The sequence below is a fragment of the Oncorhynchus masou genome, chromosome 20 (genome assembly GCF_036934945.1).
Source record: "Oncorhynchus masou masou isolate Uvic2021 chromosome 20, UVic_Omas_1.1, whole genome shotgun sequence".
In the NCBI taxonomy this organism is placed as follows: domain Eukaryota; kingdom Metazoa; phylum Chordata; class Actinopteri; order Salmoniformes; family Salmonidae; genus Oncorhynchus; species Oncorhynchus masou.
In genome coordinates, this window is record NC_088231.1 from 21,319,148 (window position 1) to 21,344,147 (window position 25,000).

At 48.9% G+C, this 25,000-nt stretch overlaps 2 protein-coding genes across 2 annotated transcripts in view; one reads left to right on the forward strand and one right to left on the reverse strand.

Annotated features, from left to right (window-relative positions):
- LOC135506583 (receptor-type tyrosine-protein phosphatase delta-like) overlaps positions 1 to 25,000 on the forward strand; it is a 354,431-nt gene that overhangs the window by 310,591 nt on the left and 18,840 nt on the right. The window contains exons 34-36 of the mRNA XM_064925920.1: positions 3,012 to 3,116; positions 6,190 to 6,370; positions 10,141 to 10,319. Coding sequence (XP_064781992.1) covers positions 3,012 to 3,116; positions 6,190 to 6,370; positions 10,141 to 10,319 — 465 coding nt within the window. The remainder of the gene's footprint in view (positions 1 to 3,011; positions 3,117 to 6,189; positions 6,371 to 10,140; positions 10,320 to 25,000) is intronic.
- Positions 24,511 to 25,000, reverse strand: part of LOC135507162 (uncharacterized) — a 9,217-nt gene continuing 8,727 nt past the window's right edge. The window contains exon 2 of the mRNA XM_064926746.1: positions 24,511 to 25,000. This exon is cut by the window's right edge and continues 1,706 nt beyond it. The gene's annotated coding sequence lies outside the window, so the exon portion shown is untranslated.

The window sequence follows — 25,000 nt, forward strand, 5'->3', positions numbered from 1 at the left end:
AGAGAGATCCCCCAGTCTTCTGGTTCGGCGGGGGTCATGCCAAATAGTGTTCCCCTCTACGTCACAATCGGATTCTATGAGTTCTAACTTCTGTTGCTAGGGATGTTGCAAGGGCTGTTGCTAGAACACTAATAGTTTATGGAATCCCATTGTGAGTAGAGCGGGACACTATTTGGCATGACAGGCCCTCACGCACGGTACGGTTTTGTTGTTGTTGTTGTTGTTGTTGTTGTTGACGAAGCATAAAATGAGTTGAGTTTGTCTACAAAAGAGGCATGATTGGGCAGGTCACAGCTGGGCCTTCCTTTGTAATCTGTAATGGACTGTAGTCCCTGTCACATCACGGCTGGGTCTTCCTCTGTAATGGACTGTAGTCCCTGTCACATCACGGCTGGGTCTTCCTCTGTAATGGACTGTAGTCCCTGTCACATCACGGCTGGGTCTTCCTCTGTAATGGACTGTAGTCCCTGTCACATCACGGCTGGGTCTTCCTCTGTAATGGACTGTAGTCCCTGTCACATCATGGCTGGGTCTTCCTCTGTAATGGACTGTAGTCCCTGTCACATCACGGCTGGGTCTTCCTCTGTAATAGACTGTAGTCCCTGTCACATCACGGCTGGGTCTTCCTCTGTAATGGACTGTAGTCCCTGTCACATCACGGCTGGGTCTTCCTCTGTAATCTGTAATGGACTGTAATCCCTGTCACATCACGGCTGGGTCTTCCTCTGTAATGGACTGTAGTCCCTGTCACATCACGGCTGGGTCTTCCTCTGTAATGGACTGTAGTCCCTGTCACATCACGGCTGGGTCTTCCTCTGTAATGGACTGTAGTCCCTGTCACATCACGGCTGGGTCTTCCTCTGTAATGAACTGTAGTCCCTGTCACATCACGGCTGGGTCTTCCTCTGTAATAGACTGTAGTCCCTGTCACATCACGGCTGGGTCTTCCTCTGTAATGGACTGTAGTCCCTGTCACATCACGGCTGGGTCTTCCTCTGTAATCTGTAATGGACTGTAATCCCTGTCACATCACGGCTGGGTCTTCCTCTGTAATGGACTGTAGTCCCTGTCACATCACGGCTGGGTCTTCCTCTGTAATCTGTAATGGACTGTAGTCCCTGTCACATCACGGCTGGGTCTTCCTCTGTAATGGACTGTAGTCCCTGTCACATCACGGCTGGGTCTTCCTCTGTAATGGACTGTAGTCCCTGTCACATCACGGCTGGGTCTTCCTCTGTAATGGACTGTAGTCCCTGTCACATCACGGCTGGGTCTTCCTCTGTAATGGACTGTAGTCCCTGTCACATCACGGCTGGGTCTTCCTCTGTAATGGACTGTAGTCCCTGTCACATCACGGCTGGGTCTTCCTCTGTAATAGACTGTAGTCCCTGTCACATCACGGCTGGGTCTTCCTCTGTAATGGACTGTAGTCCCTGTCACATCACGGCTGGGTCTTCCTCTGTAATCTGTAATGGACTGTAGTCCCTGTCACATCACGGCTGGGTCTTCCTCTGTAATGGACTGTAGTCCCTGTCACATCACGGCTGGGTCTTCCTCTGTAATGGACTGTAGTCCCTGTCACATCACGGCTGGGTCTTACTCTGTAATGGACTGTAGTCCCTGTCACATCACGGCTGGGTCTTCCTCTGTAATGGACTGTAATCCTTGTCACATCACGGCTGGGTCTTCCTCTGTAATGGACTGTAGTCCCTGTCACATCACGGCTGGGTCTTCCTCTGTAATGGACTGTAGTCCCTGTCACATCACGGCTGGGTCTTACTCTGTAATCTGTAATGGACTGTAGCTGCGGGAAGCGGAGCCTGTGTGTGTGTGTGTGTGTGTGTGTGTGTGTGTGTGTGTGTGTGTGTGTGTGTGTGTGTGTGTGTGTGTGTGTGTGTGTGTGTGTGTGTGTGTGTGTCTGGACAGAGAGGATCAAATAGATTCCGTTAAAAGCTAGTTAGTTGCAGGTCAACATGTTGCTGTCACCATTAGCTACACTCTGTAGAAGGACGAGTCATTATAGCTCCATTTACTTCCTGGTTACCCGTCGGGCCTGTAAGAAGTACTGGGTTACCTTCTCTGGAATGGATCTTTGTTTTAATATGTGATCCTACAGATGATACTGTAATTACATCGGCAGGGTAGCCTAGTGGTTAGAGTGTAGAGGTGGCAGGTAGCCTAGTGGTTAGAGTATAGAGGTGGCAGGTAACCTAGTGGTTAGAGTGTAGAGGTGGCAGGTAGCCTAGTGGTTAGAGTGTAGAGGAGGCAGGGTAGCCTAGTGGTTAGAGTGTAGAGGCGGCAGGGTAGCCTAGTGGTTAGAGTGTATAAGCGGCAGGGTAGCCTAGTGGTTAGAGTGTAGAGGCGGCAAGGTAGCCTAGTGGTTAGAGTGTAGAGGTGGCAGGGTAGCCTAGTGGTTAGAGTGTAGAGGAGGTAGGTAGCTTAGTGGTTAGTGTCGAGGCGGCAGGGTAGCCTAGTGGTTAGAGTGTAGAGGCGGCAGGGTAGCCTAGTGGTTAGAGTGTATAAGCGGCAGGGTAGCCTAGTGGTTAGAGTGTAGAGGCGGCAGGGTAGCCTAGTGGTTAGAGTGTAGAGGTGGCAGGGTAGCCTAGTGGTTAGAGTGTAGGGGCGGCAGGGTAGCCTAGTGGTTAGAGTGTAGAGGCGGCAGGGTAGCCTAGTGGTTAGAGTGTAGAGGCGGCAGGGTAGCCTAGTGGTTAGAGTGTAGAGGCGGCAGGGTAGCCTAGTGGTTAGAGTGTAGAGGCGGCAGGGTAGCCTAGTGGTTAGAGCATTGGACTAGTAACCGAAAGGTTGCAAGTTCAAATCCCTGAGCTGACAAGGTACAAATCTGTTGTTCTGCCCCTAAACAAGGCAGTTAACCCACTGTTCCTAGGCCGTCATTGAAAATAAGAATTTGTTCTTAACTGACTTGCCTAGTTAAATAAAGGTTAAAATACGTAGATTAACTTCTAGAATGATTATCCAACATGTCTCTTGTTCCTTCCCCCCCTTTTTTTCAGTGCTGGAGTGGGCCGGACTGGTTGTTTCATCGTGATTGACGCCATGGTGGAGCGAATCAAACACGAGAAGACAGTTGACATCTACGGTCACGTGACCCTCATGAGGTAAATGGGATGTCGAATCACTTTGTTTGGGCGGGGGGGGGGTCTATCATCCAACAAGCGTTCATTTTCAGAACGCTGAACCAATTGCCACTATAGGGGACCATGTAGGAGCAGACATTATATTAATTATAATATTTAAAAAAAAATCATAATATTTTTCAGACTCTTTTCAGTAAATGCTAACTAAATGCTAACTGAAACCAGGACTCTATGATTACCAGTGTTACCAGTAAATGCTAACTGAAACCAGGACTCTATGATTACCAGTGTTACCAGTAAATGCTAACTGAAACCAGGACTCTGTGATTACCAGTGTTACCAGTAAATGCTAACTAAAACCAGGACTCTGTGATTACCAGTGTTACCAGTAAATGCTAACTGAAACCAGGACTCTATGATTACCAGTGTTACCAGTAAATGCTAACTGAAACCAGGACTCTGTGATTACCAGTGTTACCAGTAAATGCTAACTGAAACCAGGACTCTATGATTACAGTGTTACCAGTAAATGCTAACTGAAACCAGGACTCTGTGATTACCAGTGTTACCAGTAAATGCTAACTGAAACCAGGACTCTGTTATCCCCAGTGTTACCAGTAAATGCTAACTGAAACCAGGACTCTATGATTACCAGTGTTACCAGTAAATGCTAACTGAAACCAGGACTCTGTTATCCCCAGTGTTACCAGTAAATGCTAACTGAAACCAGGACTCTATGATTACCAGTGTTACCAGTAAATGCTAACTGAAACCAGGACTCTGTTATCCCCAGTGTTACCAGTAAATGCTAACTGAAACCAGGACTCTGTGATTACCAGTGTTACCAGTAAATGCTAACTGAAACCAGGACTCTGTGATTACCAGTGTTACCAGTAAATGCTAACTGAAACCAGGACTCTGTGATTACCAGTGTTACCAGTAAATGCTAACTGAAACCAGGACTCTGTGATTACCAGTGTTACCAGTAAATGCTAACTGAAACCAGGACTCTGTTATCCCCAGTGTTACCAGTAAATGCTAACTGAAACCAGGACTGTGATTACCAGTGTTACCAGTAAATGCTAACTGAAACCAGGACTCTGTTATCCCCAGTGTTACCAGTAAATGCTAACTGAAACCAGGACTGTGATTACCAGTGTTACCAGTAAATGCTAACTGAAACCAGGACTCTGTGATTACCAGTGTTACCAGTAAATGCTAACTGAAACCAGGACTCTATGATCACCAGTGTTACCAGTAAATGCTAACTGAAACCAGGACTCTATGATTACCAGTGTTACCAGTAAATGCTAACTGAAACCAGGACTCTGTTATCCCCAGTGTTACCAGTAAATGCTAACTGAAACCAGGACTCTATGATCACCAGTGTTACCAGTAAATGCTAACTGAAACCAGGACTCTGTGATTACCAGTGTTACCAGTAAATGCTAACTGAAACCAGGACTCTGTGATTACCAGTGTTACCAGTAAATGCTAACTGAAACCAGGACTCTGTGATTACCAGTGTTACCAGTAAATGCTAACTGAAACCAGGACTCTGTGATTACCAGTGTTACCAGTAAATGCTAACTGAAACCAGGACTCTGTGATTACCAGTGTTACCAGTAAATGCTAACTGAAACCAGGACTGTGATTACCAGTGTTACCAGTAAATGCTAACTGAAACCAGGACTCTGTGATTACCAGTGTTACCAGTAAATGCTAACTGAAACCAGGACTCTGTTATCCCCAGTGTTACCAGTAAATGCTAACTGAAACCAGGACTCTATGATTACCTGTGTTACCAGTAAATGCTAACTGAAACCAGGACTCTATGATCACCAGTGTTACCAGTAAATGCTAACTGAAACCAGGACTCTATGATTACCAGTGTTACCAGTAAATGCTAACTGAAACCAGGACTCTGTTATCCCCAGTGTTACCAGTAAATGCTAACTGAAACCAGGACTCTATGATCACCAGTGTTACCAGTAAATGCTAACTGAAACCAGGACTCTGTGATTACCAGTGTTACCAGTAAATGCTAACTGAAACCAGGACTCTGTGATTACCAGTGTTACCAGTAAATGCTAACTGAAACCAGGACTCTGTGATTACCAGTGTTACCAGTAAATGCTAACTGAAACCAGGACTCTGTGATTACCAGTGTTACCAGTAAATGCTAACTGAAACCAGGACTCTGTGATTACCAGTGTTACCAGTAAATGCTAACTGAAACCAGGACTGTGATTACCAGTGTTACCAGTAAATGCTAACTGAAACCAGGACTCTGTGATTACCAGTGTTACCAGTAAATGCTAACTGAAACCAGGACTCTGTTATCCCCAGTGTTACCAGTAAATGCTAACTGAAACCAGGACTCTATGATTACCTGTGTTACCAGTAAATGCTAACTGAAACCAGGACTCTATGATTACCAGTGTTACCAGTAAATGCTAACTGAAACCAGGACTCTGTGATTACCAGTGTTACCAGTAAATGCTAACTGAAACCAGGACTCTATGATTACCTGTGTTACCAGTAAATGCTAACTGAAACCAGGACTCTGTGATTACCAGTGTTACCAGTAAATGCTAACTGAAACCAGGACTCTATGATTACCAGTGTTACCAGTAAATGCTAACTGAAACCAGGACTCTATGATTACCAGTGTTACCAGTAAATGCTAACTGAAACCAGGACTCTATGATTACCAGTGTTACCAGTAAATGCTAACTGAAACCAGGACTCTGTTATCCCCAGTGTTACCAGTAAATGCTAACTGAAACCAGGACTCTATGATTACCAGTGTTACCAGTAAATGCTAACTGAAACCAGGACTCTATGATTACCAGTGTTACCAGTAAATGCTAACTGAAACCAGGACTCTATGATTACCTGTGTTACCAGTAAATGAACCCTGACTGAAACCAGGACTCTGTGATTACCAGTGTTACCAGTAAATGAACCCTGACTGAAACCAGGACTCTATGATTACCAGTGTTACCAGTAAATGAACCCTGACTGAAACCAGGACTCTATGATTACCAGTGTTACCAGTAAATGAACCCTGACTGAAACATTCAACTTTTAGGTCCCAGCGGAACTACATGGTGCAGACGGAGGATCAGTACGCCTTTATCCACGACGCGCTGCTGGAAGCCGTCGCCTGCGGCAACACCGAGGTTCCGGCGCGAAACCTTCACGCCTACATCCAGAGACTGACCCAGATAGAACCGGCGGAGAACGTCACGGGCACGGAACTGGAGTTCAAGGTGCGTTCTAAAGTTTCTAGGGTTCCGTGGTGCTGTTCTAGGGGGGAAATAAATGTTGTGTCTGTGAGATCCAGGGCCTGCGGGCCTCTTTGCCCGGGTTCAAATAAAATCAAATAAAATATTTAAATATTGATCAGTTATTTTGACCGACGACAGCAAGAGTCATCAATTTCAGATAAAATTTCAGAGCAAAATAGCACCTCTCTGTCTCAGTATGTGTAGACCGTGTATCTGATGATGTCTGGACAGTGAATCAGCACCTCTCTGTCTCACTATGTGTAGACCATGTATCTGATGCTGTCTGGACAGTGAAACAGCACCTCTCTGTCTCAGTATGTGTAGACCATGTATCTGATGCTGTCTGGACAGTGAAACAGCACCTCTCTGTCTCAGTATGTGTAGACCATGTATCTGATGCTGTCTGGACAGGGAAACAGCGCCCCCTCTGTCTCAGTATGTGTAGACCATGTATCTGATGCTGTCTGGACAGTGAAACAGCACCTCTCTGTCTCACTATGTGTAGACCATGTATCTGATGCTGTCTGGACAGTGAAACAGCACCTCTCTGTCTCAGTATGTGTAGACCATGTATCTGATGCTGTCTGGACAGTGAAACAGCACCTCTCTGTCTCAGTATGTGTAGACCATGTATCTGATGCTGTCTGGACAGTGAAACAGCACCTCTCTGTCTCAGTATGTGTAGACCATGTATCTGATGCTGTCTGGACAGTGAAACAGCACCTCTCTGTCTTAGTACATGTAGACTATGTATCTGATGCTGTCTGGACAGTGAAACAGCGCCCCCTCTGTCTCAGTATGTGTAGACCATGTATCTGATGCTGTCTGGACAGTGAAACAGCGCCCCCTCTGTCTCACTATGTGTAGACCATGTATCTGATGCTGTCTGGACAGTGAAACAGCACCTCTCTGTCTCAGTATGTGTAGGCCATGTATCTGATGCTGTCTGGACAGTGAAACAGCACCTCTCTGTCTCAGTATGTGTAGACCATGTATCTGATGCTGTCTGGACAGTGAAACAGCGCCCCCTCTGGCTCAGTATGTGTAGACCATGTATCTGATGCTGTCTGGACAGTGAAACAGCACCTCTCTGTCTTAGTACATGTAGACTATGTATCTGATGCTGTCTGGACAGTGAAACAGCACCTCTCTGTCTCAGTATGTGTAGACCATGTATCTGATGCTGTCTGGACAGTGAAACAGCACCTCTCTGTCTCAGTATGTGTAGACCATGTATCTGATGCTCTCTGGACAGTGAAACAGCGCCCCCTCTGTCTCAGTATGTGGAGACCATGTATCTGATGCTGTCTGGACAGTGAAACAGCACCTCTCTGTCTCAGTACATGTAGACTATGTATCTGATGCTGTCTGGACAGTGAAACAGCGCCCCCTCTGTCTCAGTATGTGTAGACCACGTATCTGATGCTGTCTGGACAGTGAAACAGCACCTCTCTGTCTCAGTATGTGTAGACCATGTATCTGATGCTGTCTGGACAGTGAAACAGCGCCCCCTCTGTCTCACTATGTATAGACCATGTATCTGATGCTGTCTGGACAGTGAAACAGCACCTCTCTGTCTTAGTACATGTAGACCATGTATCTGATGCTGTCTGGACAGTGAAACCGCACCTCTCTGTCTCAGTATGTGTAGACCATGATGCTGTCTGGACAGTGAAACAGCGCCCCCTCTGTCTCAGTATGTGTAGACCGTGTATCTGATGCTGTCTTGACAGTGAAACAGCACCTCTCTGTCTCAGTATGTGTAGACCATGTATCTGATGCTGTCTGGACAGTGAAACAGCACCTCTCTGTCTCAGTATGTGTAGACCATGTATCTGATGCTGTCTGGACAGTGAAACAGCACCTCTCTGTCTCAGTATGTGTAGACCATGTATCTGATGCTGTCTGGACAGTGAAACAGCGCCCCCTCTGTCTCAGTATGTGTAGACCATGTATCTGATGCTGTCTGGACAGTGAAACAGCGCCCCCTCTGTCTCAGTATGTGTAGACCATGTATCTGATGCTGTCTGGACAGTGAAACAGCGCCCCCTCTGTCTCAGTATGTGTAGACCATGTATCTGATGCTGTCTGGACAGTGAAACAGCACCTCTCTGTCTCACTATGTGTAGACCGTGTATCTGATGCTGCCTGAACAGTGAAACAGCGCCCCCTCTGTCTCAGTATGTGTAGACCATGTATCTGATGCTGTGTGGACAAGAAGGGTATAACATGTTAACTCCGTGACATGTACTTTACTCTATAAACCTATGAAGAAACGTGTAGGACATAGGAGGTCCCGTTTCCCCTTGTGGAAACCAAATGCCCGTCCAACTGATTCCCTTCTGACCGCCGGCCCTGGTGAGATCTCAGTGCTCCATCGACTTCCTGTGGTTTCCTCTCTGTCCCTCTCTTATGAGCTGTTGTTCTTTCTCACCCGAGTCAAGCAACGGTCAGACTCTGTGTGTGTGTGTGTGTGTGTGTGTGTGTGTGTGTGTGTGTGTGTGTGTGTGTGTGTGTGTGTGTGTGTGTGTGTGTGTGTGTGTGTGTGTGTGTGTGTGTGTGTGTGTGTGTGTGTGTGTGGTTTCGCTGACGCAGGATAAACTCTGGTTTGGCGTGTGTGTCGAGACAGCCAGGGGGCCTGTGGTTTCCTCTCCCACTTCTCTCCTCCTCCCCCTCTCTTCTCTTCTCCTCCCCCTCTCTTCTCTTCTCCTCCCCCTCTCTTCCTCCTCCTCCCCCTCTCTTCCTCCTCCTCCTCCTCCCCCTCTCTTCCTCCCCCTCTCTTCCTCCTCCTCCCCCTCTCTTCCTCCCCCTCTCTTCCTCCTCCTCCCCCTCTCTTCCTCCTCCTCCTCCTCCCCCTCTCTTCCTCCCCCTCTCTTCCTCCTCCTCCTCTCCTCCTCCTCCTCCCCCTCTCTTCCTCCTCCTCCCCCTCTCTTCCTCCTCCTCCCCTCTCAACCTCCTCCTCCTCCTCTCTTCCTCCTCCACCCTCCCCCTCCTCCTCCCCCTCTCTTCCTCCTCCTCCCCCTCCTCCTCCCCCACTCTTCCTCCTCCTCCCCCTCTCTTCCCCCTTCCTCCTCCTCCCCCTCTCTTCCCCCTTCCTCCTCCTCACCCTCTCTTCCTCCTCATCCCCCTCTCTTCCTCCTCCTCCCCCTCTCTTCCTCCTCCACCCTCCCCCCCTCCCTCCTCCCCCACTCCCCCTCCTCCTCCCCCTCTCTTCCTCCTCCACCCTCCCCCTCCTCCTCCCCCACTCTTCCTCCTCCTCCCCCTCTCTTCCCCCTTCCTCCTCCTCACCCTCTCTTCCTCCTCCTCCCCCTCTCTTCTCCCCTCTCTCCTCCTATTTGTTAGACTGTGCAAACTGAACTGTATAGCGGTCATTACTCTGTGCTACTATGTCATGACATAATGCATTATGTCACGTGATATTTTCTTATGAATTGTTAAGCCATATCTTATCTTGTTATAACACACTATGTCATGACATATCGCGTCCCAGCATCGAGCCAATGCTATGATCAAGCTTAAATATTAAGTCATGCACTGTTCTGTTCTGCTGTGTCACATTCTATGTCACATTATTACATGATGTGTAGCTATGTCACATTATAACACCCTATGTCACCACCCCTCCCCTTGATAGCGCTTGACCAGTGTGAAGGCCCACACTCCCCTTCTCCTCGCATGTCATATCTCATGATACAATATGTAATGCTATGTCACATTATAACAACCTATGTCATCTCCCTCCCCCTCCATAGCGGTTGGCCAGTGCGAAGGCCCACACCTCCAGGTTTGTGAGTGCCAACCTGCCGTGTAACAAGTTCAAGAACCGTCTGGTGAACATCATGCCCTATGAGTCCACCAGGGTCTGTCTGCAGCCAATCAGAGGAGTGGAGGGGTCAGACTACATCAACGCCAGCTTCATAGACGGATACAGGTGAGGAGGGAGGGGGTCAGACTACATCAACGGCAGCTTCATAGACGGATACAGGTGAGGAGGGAGGGGGTCAGACTACATCAACGCCAGCTTCATAGACAGATACAGGTGAGGAGGGAGGGGGTCAGACTACATCAACGCCAGCTTCATAGACGGATACAGGTGAGGAGGGAGGGGGTCAGACTACATCAACGGCAGCTTCATAGACAGATACAGGTGAGGGGGGAGGGGGTCAGACAACATCAACGGCAGCTTCATAGACAGATACAGGTGAGGAGGGAGGGGGTCAGACTACATCAACGGCAGCTTCATAGACAGATACAGGTGAGGAGGGAGGGGGTCAGACTACATCAATGGCAGCTTCATAGATAGATACAGGTGAGGAGGGAGGGGGTCAGACTACATCAACGGCAGCATCATAGACAGATACAGGTGAGGAGGGAGGGGGTCAGACTACATCAACGGCAGCTTCATAGACAGATACAGGTGAGGAGGGAGGGGGTCAGACTACATCAACGGCAGCATCATAGACAGATACAGGTGAGGAGGGAGGGGGTCAGACTACATCAACGGCAGCTTCATAGACAGACACAGGTGAGGGGGGGGAGGTTCATACGGTAGCAGCCAACTTTAAACAATCAATGACGCACGTTTCTTTCGAAAACAGCAGACATTTATTTGAAATTCTCCATTGATTGGATGTGTCCATTGATTGGATGTGTCCATTGATTGGATGTGTCCATTGATTGGACATGTGTCCATTGATTGGACATGTGTCCATTGATTGGATGTGTCCATTGATTGGATGTGTCCATTGATTGGATGTCTCCATTGATTGGATGTCTCCATTGATTGGATGTCTCCATTGATTGGATGTCTCCATTGATTGGATGTGCCCATTGATTGGATGTGCCCATTGATTGGATGTGCCCATTGATTGGATGTGCCCATTGATTGGATGTGCCCATTGATTGGATGTGTCCATTGATTGGATGTGCCCATTGATTGGATGTGTCCATTGATTGGTTGTGTCCATTGATTGGATGTGCCCTATCAGTACCATAGATATATTACTATAGATAAACCTCTCCCCAGGGACTCTATCAGTACCATAGATATATTATTATAGATAAACCTCTCCCCAGGGACTCTATCAGTACCATAGATATATTATTATAGATAAACCTCTCCTCAGGGACTCTATCAGTACCATAGATATATTATTATAGATAAACCTCTCCCCAGGGACTCCATCAGTACCATAGATATATTATTATAGATAAACCTCTCCTCAGGGACTCTATCAGTACCATAGATATATTATTATAGATAAACCTCTCCTCAGGGACTCCATCAGTACCATAGATATATTATTATAGATAAACCTCTCCCCAAGGACTCTATCAGTACCAGAGATATATTATTATAGATAAACCTCTCCTCAGGGACCCCATCAATACCATAGATATATTATTATAGATAAACCTCTCCTCAGGGACTCTATCAGTACCATAGATATATTATTATAGATAAACCTCTCCTCAGGGACCCCATCAGTACCATAGATATATTATTATAGATAAACTTCTCCTCAAGGACTCCCAGATGTTTCAGCGTGTTGTTAAAGACCTGATTCGCTGAGTCAAGGACTTGATGATTAGTTGACAAGTTAAATCAGGTGCTAGTTCTGGAATAGATCAAACACATGGAATGGCTGGGAGTCCTGAGGAGAGGTTGGGAACGGCTGGGGGTCCTGAGGAGAGGTTGGGAACAGCTGGGGGTCCTGAGGAGAGGTTGGGAACAGCTGGGAGGCCTGAGGAGAGGTTGGGAACGGCTGGGAGGCCTGAGGAGAGGTTGGGAACGGCTGGGAGTCCTGAGGAGAGGTTGGGAACAGCTGGGAGGCCTGAGGAGAGGTTGGGAACGGCTGGGAGTCCTGAGGAGAGGTTGGGAACAGCTGGGAGTCCTGAGGAGAGGTTGGGAACAGCTGGGAGTACTGAGGAGAGGTTGGGAACAGCTGGGAGTCCTGAGGAGAGGTTGGGAACAGCTGGGAGTCCTGAGGAGAGGTTGGGAACAGCTGGGAGTCCTGAGGAGAGGTTGGGAACAGCTGGGAGTACTGAGGAGAGGTTGGGAACAGCTGGGGGTCCTGAGGAGAGGTTGGGAACAGCTGGGAGTCCTGAGGAGAGGTTGGGAACAGCTGGGAGTCCTGAGGAGAGGTTGGGAACAGCTGGGAGTCCTGAGGAGAGGTTGGGAACAGCTGGGAGTCCTGAGGAGAGGTTGGGAACAGCTGGGAGTCCTGAGGAGAGGTTGGGAACAGCTGGGGGTTCCTGAGGAGAGTTTGGGAACAGCTGGGAGTACTGAGGAGAGGTTGGGAACAGCTGGGAGTCCTGAGGAGAGGTTGGGAACAGCTGGGAGTACTGAGGAGAGGTTGGGAACAGCTGGGAGTCCTGAGGAGAGGTTGGGAACGGCTGGGGGTCCTGAGGAGAGGTTGGGAACAGCTGGGAGTCCTGAGGAGAGGTTGGGAACAGCTGGGAGTCCTGAGGAGAGGTTGGGAACAGCTGGGAGTCCTGAGGAGAGGTTGGGAACAGCTGGGAGTCCTGAGGAGAGGTTGGGAACAGCTGGGGGTCCTGAGGAGAGGTTGGGAACAGCTGGGAGTCCTGAGGAGAGGTTGGGAACAGCTGGGAGTCCTGAGGAGAGGTTGGGAACAGCTGGGAGTCCTGAGGAGAGGTTGGGAACAGCTGGGAGTACTGAGGAGAGGTTGGGAACAGCTGGGAGTCCTGAGGAGAGGTTGGGAACAGCTGGGAGTCCTGAGGAGAGGTTGGGAACAGCTGGGAGTCCTGAGGAGAGGTTGGGAACAGCTGGGAGTACTGAGGAGAGGTTGGGAACAGCTGGGGGTCCTGAGGAGAGGTTGGGAACAGCTGGGAGTCCTGAGGAGAGGTTGGGAACAGCTGGGAGTCCTGAGGAGAGGTTGGGAACAGCTGGGAGTCCTGAGGAGAGGTTGGGAACAGCTGGGAGTCCTGAGGAGAGGTTGGGAACAGCTGGGAGTCCTGAGGAGAGGTTGGGAACAGCTGGGGGTTCCTGAGGAGAGTTTGGGAACAGCTGGGAGTACTGAGGAGAGGTTGGGAACAGCTGGGAGTCCTGAGGAGAGGTTGGGAACAGCTGGGAGTACTGAGGAGAGGTTGGGAACAGCTGGGAGTTCCTGAGGAGAGTTTGGGAACAGCTGGGAGTCCTGAGGAGAGGTTGGGAACAGCTGGGAGTCCTGAGGAGAGGTTGGGAACAGCTGGGAGTACTGAGGAGAGGTTGGGAACAGCTGGGAGTCCTGAGGAGAGGTTGGGAACGGCTGGGGGTCCTGAGGAGAGGTTGGGAACAGCTGGGAGTCCTGAGGAGAGGTTGGGAACAGCTGGGAGTCCTGAGGAGAGGTTGGGAACAGCTGGGAGTCCTGAGGAGAGGTTGGGAACAGCTGGGAGTCCTGAGGAGAGGTTGGGAACAGCTGGGGGTCCTGAGGAGAGGTTGGGAACAGCTGGGAGTCCTGAGGAGAGGTTGGGAACAGCTGGGAGTCCTGAGGAGAGGCTGGGAACAGCTGGGAGTACTGAGGAGAGGTTGGGAACAGCTGAGGGTCCTGAGGAGAGGTTGGGAATGGCTGGGAGTCCTGAGGAGAGGGTAGAGAACCACTGTTGTAATAGATGAACAATTATATCAAAAAGTAAGATAAGGAACAGACAAAGCAAAACCAAAACCCAACATCCAGTATTAAAATAATATTAAAATGTGTCCTGGAGTGGAACACAGCAGATATGGCCTGGGGTGGAACACAACAGATATGTCCTGGAGTGGAACACAACAGATATGTCCTGGAGTGGAACACAACAGATATGTCCAGGAGTGGAACACAACAGATATGTCCTGGAGTGGAACACAACAGATATGTCCAGGAGTGGAACACAACAGATATGTCCAGGAGTGGAACACAACAGATATGTCCTGGAGTGGAACACAACAGATATGTCCAGGAGTGGAACACAACAGATATGTCCTGGAGTGGAACACAACAGATATGTCCAGGAGTGGAACACAACAGATATGTCCAGGAGTGGAACACAACAGATATGTCCTGGAGTGGAACACAACAGATATGTCCTGGAGTGGAACACAACAGATATGTCCTGGAGTGGAACACAACAGATATGTCCTGTGGTGGAACACAACAGATATGTCCTGGGGTGGAACACAACAGATATGTCCTGGGGTGGAACACAACAGATATGTCCAGGGGTGGAACACAACAAATATGTCCTGGAGTGGAACACAACAGATATGTCCTGGAGTGGAACACAACAGATATGTCCAGGGGTGGAACACAACAAATATGTCCTGGAGTGGAACACAACAGATATGTCCTGGAGTGGAACACAACAGATATGTCCTGTGGTGGAACACAACAGATATGTCCTGGGGTGGAACACAACAGATATGTCCTGGGGTGGAACACAACAGATATGTCCTGGAGTGGAACACAACAGCACCACCTGGAGTGGAACACAGCAGATATGTCCAGGAGTGGAACACAACAGATATGTCCTGGAGTGGAACACAACAGATATGTCCTGTGGTGGAACACAACAGATATGTCCTGGAGTGGAACACAACAGATATGTCCTGGAGTGGAACACAACAGATATGTCCTGGAGTGGAACACAACAGATATGTCCAGGGGTGGAACACAACAGATATGTCCAGGAGTGGAACACAACAGATATGTCCTGGAGTGGAACACAACAGATATGTCCTGGAGTGGAACACAACAGATATGTCCTGGGGTGGAACACAACAGATATGTCCTGGAGTGGAACACAACAGATATGTCCTGGGGTGGAACACAACAGATATGTCCTGGAGTGGAACACAACAGATATGTCCAGGAGTGGAACACAACAGATATGTCCTGGAGTGGAACACACCAGATATGTCCTGGAGTGGAACACAGCAGATATGTCCTGGAGTGGAACACAACAGATATGTCCAGGAGTGGAACACAACAGATATGTCCTGGAGTGGAACACAACAGATATGTCCTGGAGTGGAACACACCAGATATGTCCAGGAGTGGAACACAACAGATATGTCCTGGAGTGGAACACAACAGCACCGCCTGAAGTGGAACACAACAGCACCGTCTGGAGTGGAACACAACAGCACCGCCTGAAGTGGAACACAACAGCACCGCCTGGAGTTTGCTAAACGGCATTGGAACTTGGATTGGAACCAGTGCTATTTATTTATTTTATTTTACCTTTATGTAACTAGGCAAGTCAGTTAAAATCAAATATTTATAATGACGGCCTACAAAAAGGCAGAAGGCGTCCTACGGGGACAGGGTTGGGATTAAAAATTACAAATATAGGATAAAACATCACGTTAAGAGACACACAACACTACATAAAGAGAGACCACAACACTACATAAAGAGAGACTACAACACTACATAAAGAGAGACCACAACACTGCATAAAGAGAGACCACAAACCTACATAAAGAAAGACCACAACACTACATAAAGAGAGACCACAACACTACATAAAGAGAGACCACAACACTACATAAAGAGAGACCACAACACGACATAAAGAGACACCACAACACTACATAAAGAGAGACCACAACATTACATAAAGAGAGACCACAACACCACACAAAGAGACCACAACACTACATAAAGAGACACCACAACACTACATAAAGAGAGACCGCAACACTACATAAAGAGAGACCACAACACTACATAAAGAGAGACCACCACACTACATAAAGAGAGACCACAACACTACATAAAGAGACCACAACACTGCATAAACAGACCACAACACTACATAAAGAGACCACAACACTACATAAAGAGACACCACAACACTACATAAAGGGTGACAGCAGTCTACTGCTGCTGTCACCCACAACATCTACAGTAGACTACTGTCACCCAGACATCTACAGTAGACTACTGTCACCCAGACATCTACAGTAGGCTGCTGTCACCCACAACATCTACAGTAGGCTGCTGTCACCCACAACATCTACAGTAGACTGCTGTCACCCACAACATCTACAGTAGACTACTGTCACCCAGACATCTACAGTAGACTGCTGTCACCCACAACATCCACAGTAGGCTGCTGTCACCCACAACATCTACAGTAGACTGCTGTCACCCAGACATCTACAGTAGACTACTGTCACCCAGACATCTACAGTAGACTACTGTCACCCACAACATCTACAGTAGGCTGCTGTCACCCACAACCTCTACAGTAGACTGCTGTCACCCACAACATCTACAGTAGACTGTCACCCACAACATCTACAGTAGACTACTGTCACCCACAACATCTACAGTAGACTACTGTCACCCACAACATCTGCAGTAGCCTGCTGTCACCCAGACATCTACAGTAAACTGCTGTCACCCACAACATCTACAGTAGACTGCTGTCACCCAGACATCTACAGTAGACTACTGTCACCCACAACATCTACAGTAGACTTCTGTCACCCACAACATCTACAGTAGTCTGCTGTCACCCACAACATCTACAGTAGACTACTGTCACCCAGACATCTACAGTAGGCTACTGTCACCCACAACATCTACAGTAGACTACTGTCACCCAGACATCTACAGTAGACTGCGGTCACTCCCACAACATCTACAGTAGACTACTGTCACCCACAACATCTACAGTAGACTGCTGTCACCCACAACATCTACAGTAGACTACTGTCACCCAGACATCTACAGTAGGCTACTGTCACCCAGACATCTACAGTAGACTGCTGTCACCCACAACATCTACAGTAAACTGCTGTCACCCACAACATCTACAGTAGACTGCTGTCACCCACAACATCTACAGTAGACTGCTGTCACCCACAACATCTACAGTAGACTACTGTCACCCACAACATCTACAGTAGACTACTGTCACCCACAACATCTACAGTAGACTGCTGTCACCCACAACATCTACAGTAGACTACTGTCACCCAGACATATACAGTAGACTGTCACCCAAAACATCTACAGTAGACTACTGTCACCCAGACATATACAGTAGACTACTGTCACCCAGAACATCTACAGTATGCTGCTGTCACCCAAATATCTACAGTAGACTACTGTCACCCAGACATATACAGTAGGCTGTCACCCACAACATCTACAGTAGACTACTGTCACCCAGACATATACAGTAGGCTGCTGTCACCCACAACATCTACAGTATGCTGCTGTCACCCAGACATCTACAGTAGACTACTGTCACCCACAACATCTACAGTAGACTACTGTCACCCAGACATCTACAGTAGACTACTGTCACCCACAACATCTACAGTAGACTGCTGTCACCCAGACATCTACAGTAGGCTACTGTCACCCAGACATCTACAGTAGACTGCTGTCACCCAGACATCTACAGTAGACTGCTGTCACCCAGACATCTACAGTAGACTACTCTCACCCACAACATCTACAGTAGACTGCTGTCACCCACAACATCTACAGTAAACTACTGTCACCCAGACATCTACAGTAGACTACTGTCACCCACAACATCTACAGTAGACTGCTGTCACCCACAACATCTACAGTAGACTGCTGTCACCCACAACATCTACAGTAGACTACTGTCACCCACAACATCTACAGTAGACTACTGTCACCCAGACATCTACAGTAGGCTACTGTCACCCAGACATCTACAGTAGACTGCTGTCACCCACAACATCTACAGTAAACTGCTGTCACCCACAACATCTACAGTAGGCTGCTGTCACCCACAACATCTACAGTAGACTGCTGTCACCCACAACATCTACAGTAGACTGCTGTCACCCACAACATCTACAGTAGACTGCTGTCACCCACAACATCTCCTCCTATCACGGGCAGAAACAACAACGGGAACATTCCTATCAGTTCAGTGTCATTATAGAGCACCTGGAGGGACCAGTGACTCTTTCAGTTGATAGTCTTCTGGTGGAACCAAGCCAGTCACCTAGTTCTGCTGCCGTTGTGGCGGACAGCACAAAGCTTCCAGGTACTCCCATCACTGATGCTCCGACAGCGTTACTGAACCCTATGGACAGGGAGGGAGGGAGGGAAGGGGTGGGGGGAGGGAGAGAGAGAGAGAGAATGAGATGGTGGAGAGGGGGAGAGAGAGAGAAGGAGATAGTGGATAGGGGGAGAGAGAGAGAAGGAGATAGTGGAGAGGGGGAGAGAGAGAGAAGGAGATAGTGGATAGGGGGAGAGAGAGAAGGAGATAGGTGGAGAGGGGGAGAAGGAGAGAGAGAGAGAGAAGGAGATAGTGGAGAGGGGAGAGAGAGAAAGAGAGAGAGAGAGAATGAGATGGTGGAGAGGGAGTGAGAGAGAAGGAGATAGTGGAGAGGGGGAGAGAGAGAATGAGATAGTGGAGAGGAGAGAGAGGGAGAGAATGAGATGGTGGAGAGGGAGTGAGAGAGAAGGAGATAGTGGAGAGGGGGAGAGAGAGAGAAGGAGATAGTGGAGAGCGGGAGAGAGAGAGAGAGAAGGAGATAGTGGAGAGGGAGAGAGAGAGAAGGAGATAGTGGAGAGGGAGAGAGAGAGAAGGAGATGGTGGAGAGGGAGAGAAGGAGAGAGAGAGAGAGAGAGAGAAGGAGATAGTGGAGAGGAGAGAGAGGGAGAGAATGAGATGGTGGAGAGGGAGTGAGAGAGAAGGAGATAGTGGAGAGGGGGAGAGAGAGAATGAGATAGTGGAGAGGGAGAGAGAGGGGAGATGGGGGAGAGAGAGAAGGGGATAGTGGAGAGGGAGAGAGAGAGAGAAGGAGTTGGTGGAGAGGGGGGGAGAGAGAGAAGGAGATAGTGGAGAGGGGAGAGAGAGAGAGAAGGAGATAGTGGAGAGCGGGAGAGAGAGAGAGAGAAGGAGATAGTGGAGAGGGAGAGAGAGAGAAGGAGATAGTGGAGAGGGAGAGAGAGAGAAGGAGATAGTGGAGAGGGGGAGAATGTAGATCCATCTAAATGAGTGTAACATCCAGCTAGCAGAGCAAGTGAATTGGAGGCTGCTTTCAGCAGTTCATTGTCGCGCTGTCTGACAGTGACAGTGTGTTTACACTAGGAAGCAGCATTGAGACTGTGAAATATCGGAAGCCATTCACTTTCAACGGAAGGACAGAGAGAGAAGCGGAGAGGGCGGGGACTGTTAAGAGATGTGAGCATGGGAAAGGGAGCTGAACAGGGGGCGGGGCTAAAACTGGGAAAAACTGAACTTTATTCAAATCCCCCGTGACCAATCGTAGCTCACCATAGCTTCCATCCCCTACTGGATTGGCTGTTGATACGTAGCACTACCTAGCATGCTTGCTGGCTTGTTAGCACCCACATGAGGGCTAAGGCTAGCGTGGCCCGTGTTGCTTGTATAGTGTAAACGCCCACTGAGCTTTAGCCCAGGGACAGACCAGTTTACACAAGACGATAATGATGCCCTCAAATATTCATTAACGTGGGTGGGGGGGTCAACAACCTACCAGCAGTCAGCGTTTACTAGGGGGGTCAACAACCTACCAGCAGTCAGCGTTTACTAGGGGGGTCAACAACCTACCAGCAGTCAGCGTTTACTAGGGGGGTCAACAACCTACCAGCAGTCAGCGTTTACTAGGGGGGTCAACAACCTACCAGCAGTCAGCGTTTACTAGGGGGGTCAACAACCTACCAGCAGTCAGCGTTTACTAAGGGGGGTCAACAACCTACCAGCAGTCAGCGTTTACTAGGGGGTCAACAACCTACCAGCAGTCAGCGTTTACTAGGGGGGTCAACAACCTACCAGCAGTCAGCGTTTACTAGGGGGGTCAACAACCTACCAGCAGTCAGCGTTTACTAGGGGGGTCAACCCACCAGCAGTCAGCGTTTACTAGGGGGGTCAACAACCTACCAGCAGTCAGCGTTTACTAGGGGGGTCAACAACCTACCAGCAGTCAGCGTTTACTAGGGGGGTCAACAACCTACCAGCAGTCAGCGTTTACTAGGGGGGTCAACAACCTACCAGCAGTCAGCGTTTACTAGGGGGGTCAACCCACCAGCAGTCAGCGTTTACTAGGGGGGTCAACAACCTACCAGCAGTCAGCGTTTACTAGGGGGGGGTCAACAACCTACCAGCAGTCAGCGTTTACTAGGGGGGTCAACAACCTACCAGCAGTCAGCGTTTACTAGGGGGGTCAACAACCTACCAGCAGTCAGCGTTTACTAGGGGGGTCAACAACCTACCAGCAGTCAGCGTTTACTAGGGGGGTCAACCCACCAGCAGTCAGCGTTTACTAGGGGGGTCAACAACCTACCAGCAGTCAGCGTTTACTAGGGGGGTCAACAACCTACCAGCAGTCAGCGTTTACTAGGGGGGTCAACAACCTACCAGCAGTCAGCGTTTACTAGGGGGGTCAACAACCTACCAGCAGTCAGCGTTTACTAGGGGGGTCAACAACCTACCAGCAGTCAGCGTTTACTAGGGGGGTCAACAACCTACCAGCAGTCAGCGTTTACTAGGGGGGTCAACAACCTACCAGCAGTCAGCGTTTACTAGGGGGGGGGTCAACAACCTACCAGCAGTCAGCGTTTACTAGGGGGGGGGTCAACAACCTACCAGCAGTCAGCGTTTACTATGTATCAAATGTGATCACAGTTATGTGCCCTAAATGGCACCCTATTCCCTATGTAGTGCACTACTTTAGACCAGAGCCCTATGGCACCCTATTCCCTATGTAGTGCACTACTTTAGACCAGAGTTGGCACCCTATTCCCTATGTAGTGCACTACTTTAGACCAGAGCCCTATGGCACCCTATTCCCTATGTAGTGCACTACTTTTGACCAGAGCCCTATGGCACCCTATTCCCTATATAGTGCACTACTTTTGACCAGGGCCCTATGGCACCCTATTCCCTATATAGTGCACTACTTTAGACCAGGGCCCTATGGAGAAATAGGGAGCCACTTGGATCAGAGCCATAGAAATGAGGTCTAACAGGTTCCAGAGCTTCAGTGTTGTCAGACACGGTGACATTTAACCATGACTTTGACAGGGTGAACTGAACTGAATCACGCTGTTTTCTCCACGGTGGTGTGTAACCTAATCCACCGTAACAGATAGACTGAAGGCTCGAATACACGGAATTAGTAGCCGTGTAAAGACGGGTGTTTCCCACAGAAATCAGAGACCGGACAGATTTCAATTCTATTTTCTTCTTTTCTTTTACCTTTATTTAACCAGGCAAATCAGTTAAGAACAAATTCTTATTTTCAATGACGGCCTAGGAACAGTGGGTTAACTGCCTGTTCAGGGGAAGAACGACAGATTTGTACCTTGTCAGCTCGGGGGGTTTGAACTTGCAACCTTCTGGTTACTAGTCCAACGCTCTAACCACTAGGCTACCTGCCTCCTCTACACTCTAACCACTAGGCTACCCTGTCGACCCAAACGGCCAACGTGTCGGATCACAGTGATAAATAGTAACAACGTCGGCGAAACTCTGTCGTTTATTTGTGCTGCAACACTGCTAACAACTGCGTCCGGTAAACGGTTGGCATCACAATCTCTCTGAGGTTATTCACGAAAATGAAGGAGCGTTGCTTTAAAACAGGAAGAAACATGGTATATAACAAACGATGATGTTTCGTTTTATTGTGGTTGTGGTTCTTACCCTGACTGTCCAACGTTGACATCGTTGACACGGAGAGTCGCTGGGTCAACCTGGGGCTCTGGTGCCGTCTTCCTGTTGTTGAAACGGACTTCTCCGTCCGGACACTAACACACGGTGACCGAGGTACAGGTGTCTGCATCATCACCCTGGGACAGAAATCCAACCAGTAGAAAGTGGGGGAGGGCGTGGCCTCAGTAGAAGGGTGCCTGTGTGTGAAACGTACCTCTCCGTCCGGACACTAACACTGTCCATTGTTCGTACGGAGAGTCACGGCATCAACCTGCCTCTGTTGCTGTCTTCTTCCTGTCCTCCGAGACGACCTTCTGTCTGACGGTGTCTGAGGTAACAGGTGACGACGTCATCGCACCGAGGCAAGAGACGGTGCGTTCCAGACCCCGCTACGTTTACAGACATGTCGGTGCATTTCAACTCCATGTCACGTCATTGACTGTGCAGTCTGGCGTCAGATTAGCTGGGGCAGATGATGTGGTTAGCTGATATGTTTATTCACCTGTCCAGGTGTTGTGAGAGCTGGGCAGGGGTCTGTAATGTAGTCGTCCTGGAACGCACCCTATCCAGGTGTTGTGAGAGCTGAGCAGGGGTCTGTAATGTAGTCATCCTGGAACGCACCCTATCCAGGTGCTTTGAGAGCTGAGCAGGGGTCTGTAATGTAGTCATCCTGGAACGCAGCCTATCCAGGTGTTGTGAGAGCTGGGCAGGTGTCTGTAATGTAGTCGTCCTGGAACGCACCCTATCCAGGTGTTGTGAGAGCTGGGCAGGGGTCTGTAATGTCGTCATCCTGGAACGCACCCTTTCCAGGTGCTGTGAGAGCTGGGCAGGTGTCTGTAATGTAGTCATCCTGGAACGCACCCTATCCAGGTGTTGTGAGAGCTGGGCAGGGGTCTGTAATGTCGTCATCCTGGAACGCACCCTATCCAGGTGTTGTGAGAGCTGAGCAGGGGTCTGTAATGTAGTCATCCTGGAACGCACCCTATCCAGGTGTTGTGAGAGCTGGGCAGGGTTCTGTAATGTAGTCATCCTGGAACGCACCCTATCCAGGTGCTGTGAGAGCTGGGCAGGGGTCTGTAATGTAGTCATCCTGGAACGCACCCTATCCAGGTGTTGTGAGAGCTGGGCAGGGTTCTGTAATGTAGTCATCCTGGAACGCACCCTATCCAGGTGTTGTGAGAGCTGGGCAGGTGTCTGTAATGTAGTCGTCCTGGAACGCACCCTATCCAGGTGTTGTGAGAGCTGGGCAGGGGTCTGTAATGTCGTCATCCTGGAACGCACCCTTTCCAGGTGCTGTGAGAGCTGGGCAGGTGTCTGTAATGTAGTCATCCTGGAACGCACCCTATCCAGGTGTTGTGAGAGCTGGGCAGGGGTCTGTAATGTCGTCATCCTGGAACGCACCCTATCCAGGTGTTGTGAGAGCTGAGCAGGGGTCTGTAATGTAGTCATCCTGGAACGCACCCTATCCAGGTGTTGTGAGAGCTGGGCAGGGTTCTGTAATGTAGTCATCCTGGAACGCGCCCTATCCAGGTGCTGTGAGAGCTGGGCAGGGGTCTGTAATGTAGTCATCCTGGAACGCACCCTATCCAGGTGTTGTGAGAGCTGGGCAGGGTTCTGTAATGTAGTCATCCTGGAACGCACCCTATCCAGGTGTTGTGAGAGCTGAGCAGGGGTCTGTAATGTAGTCATCCTGGAACGCACCCTATCCAGGTGCTGTGAGAGCTGGGCAGGGGTCTGTAATGTAGTCATCCTGGAACGCACCCTATCCAGGTGCTGTGAGAGCTGGGCAGGGGTCTGTAATGTAGTCATCCTGGAACGCACCCTATCCAGGTGCTGTGAGAGCTGGGCAGGGGTCTGTAATGTAGTCATCCTGGAACGCACCCTATTCAGGTGTTGTGAGAGCTGGGCAGGGGTCTGTAATGTAGTCATCCTGGAACGCACCCTTTCCAGGTGCTGTGAGAGCTGAGCAGGGGTCTGTAATGTAGTCATCCTGGAACGCACCCTTTCCAGGTGCTGTGAGAGCTGGGCAGGGGTCTGTAATGTCGTCATCCTCTACAAGGGTGGGCAGTTCCAGTCCTCGGGGGGCCTGATTGGTGTCACAGTTTTGCCCCAGCTAACACACCTGACTCCAATAATCACCTAATCATGATCTTCAGTTTAGATGCAATTTGTTTAATCAGCTGTCTTTGCTTTGGGATGGGGAAAAGTGTGACACCTCGAGGACTGGAGTTGCCTACCCATAACATTATTCAAATAAATTCAAAACAAACATTTATTTCATTTATTTTTTTTAGTTTATAAACATATTTTCTGGAGATATATATAAAAACAAGGCTAGATACAGTTTTTGAAAAAGACAATTATATCAATTTTTAAAACAACATGGGGAGAAAATATCATACATAGAGATTGACCCAACAAGCAAAATAATACCCAACATGCAACATTTCAATAATATTCAAACAAAACCCATTCCATTGACAATTTTAATATTTTATATTTAACCGTTGTTTAACCAGGCGAGTCGGTTAATTAAAAAACACATTCTTATTTACAATGATGACCTGGAGTCCTGGTATTTACAGGTGACAAATACAATGACGACAAAGGCATGAAAAATATACCCCTTTCACACACAGACCAAAATCCCACTAATTTACCTGCATGTTTTATACCAGGTTATTGGTATATCTGGAATGAACAGAAAATAAGGGTTTCTTTTTGACTAGCTGACTGACTGACTGACTGGCTGACTAACTGGCTGACTGACTGGCTGACTAACTGGCTGACTGACTGACTGGATGACTGACTGGCTGACTGACTGACTGACTGACTGACTAACTGACTGGCTGGCTGACTGACTAACTGACTAACTGACTGACTAACTGGCTGACTGACTGGCTGACTGACTGGCTGACTGACTGGCTGGCTGACTGACTGGCTGGCTGACTGACTGGC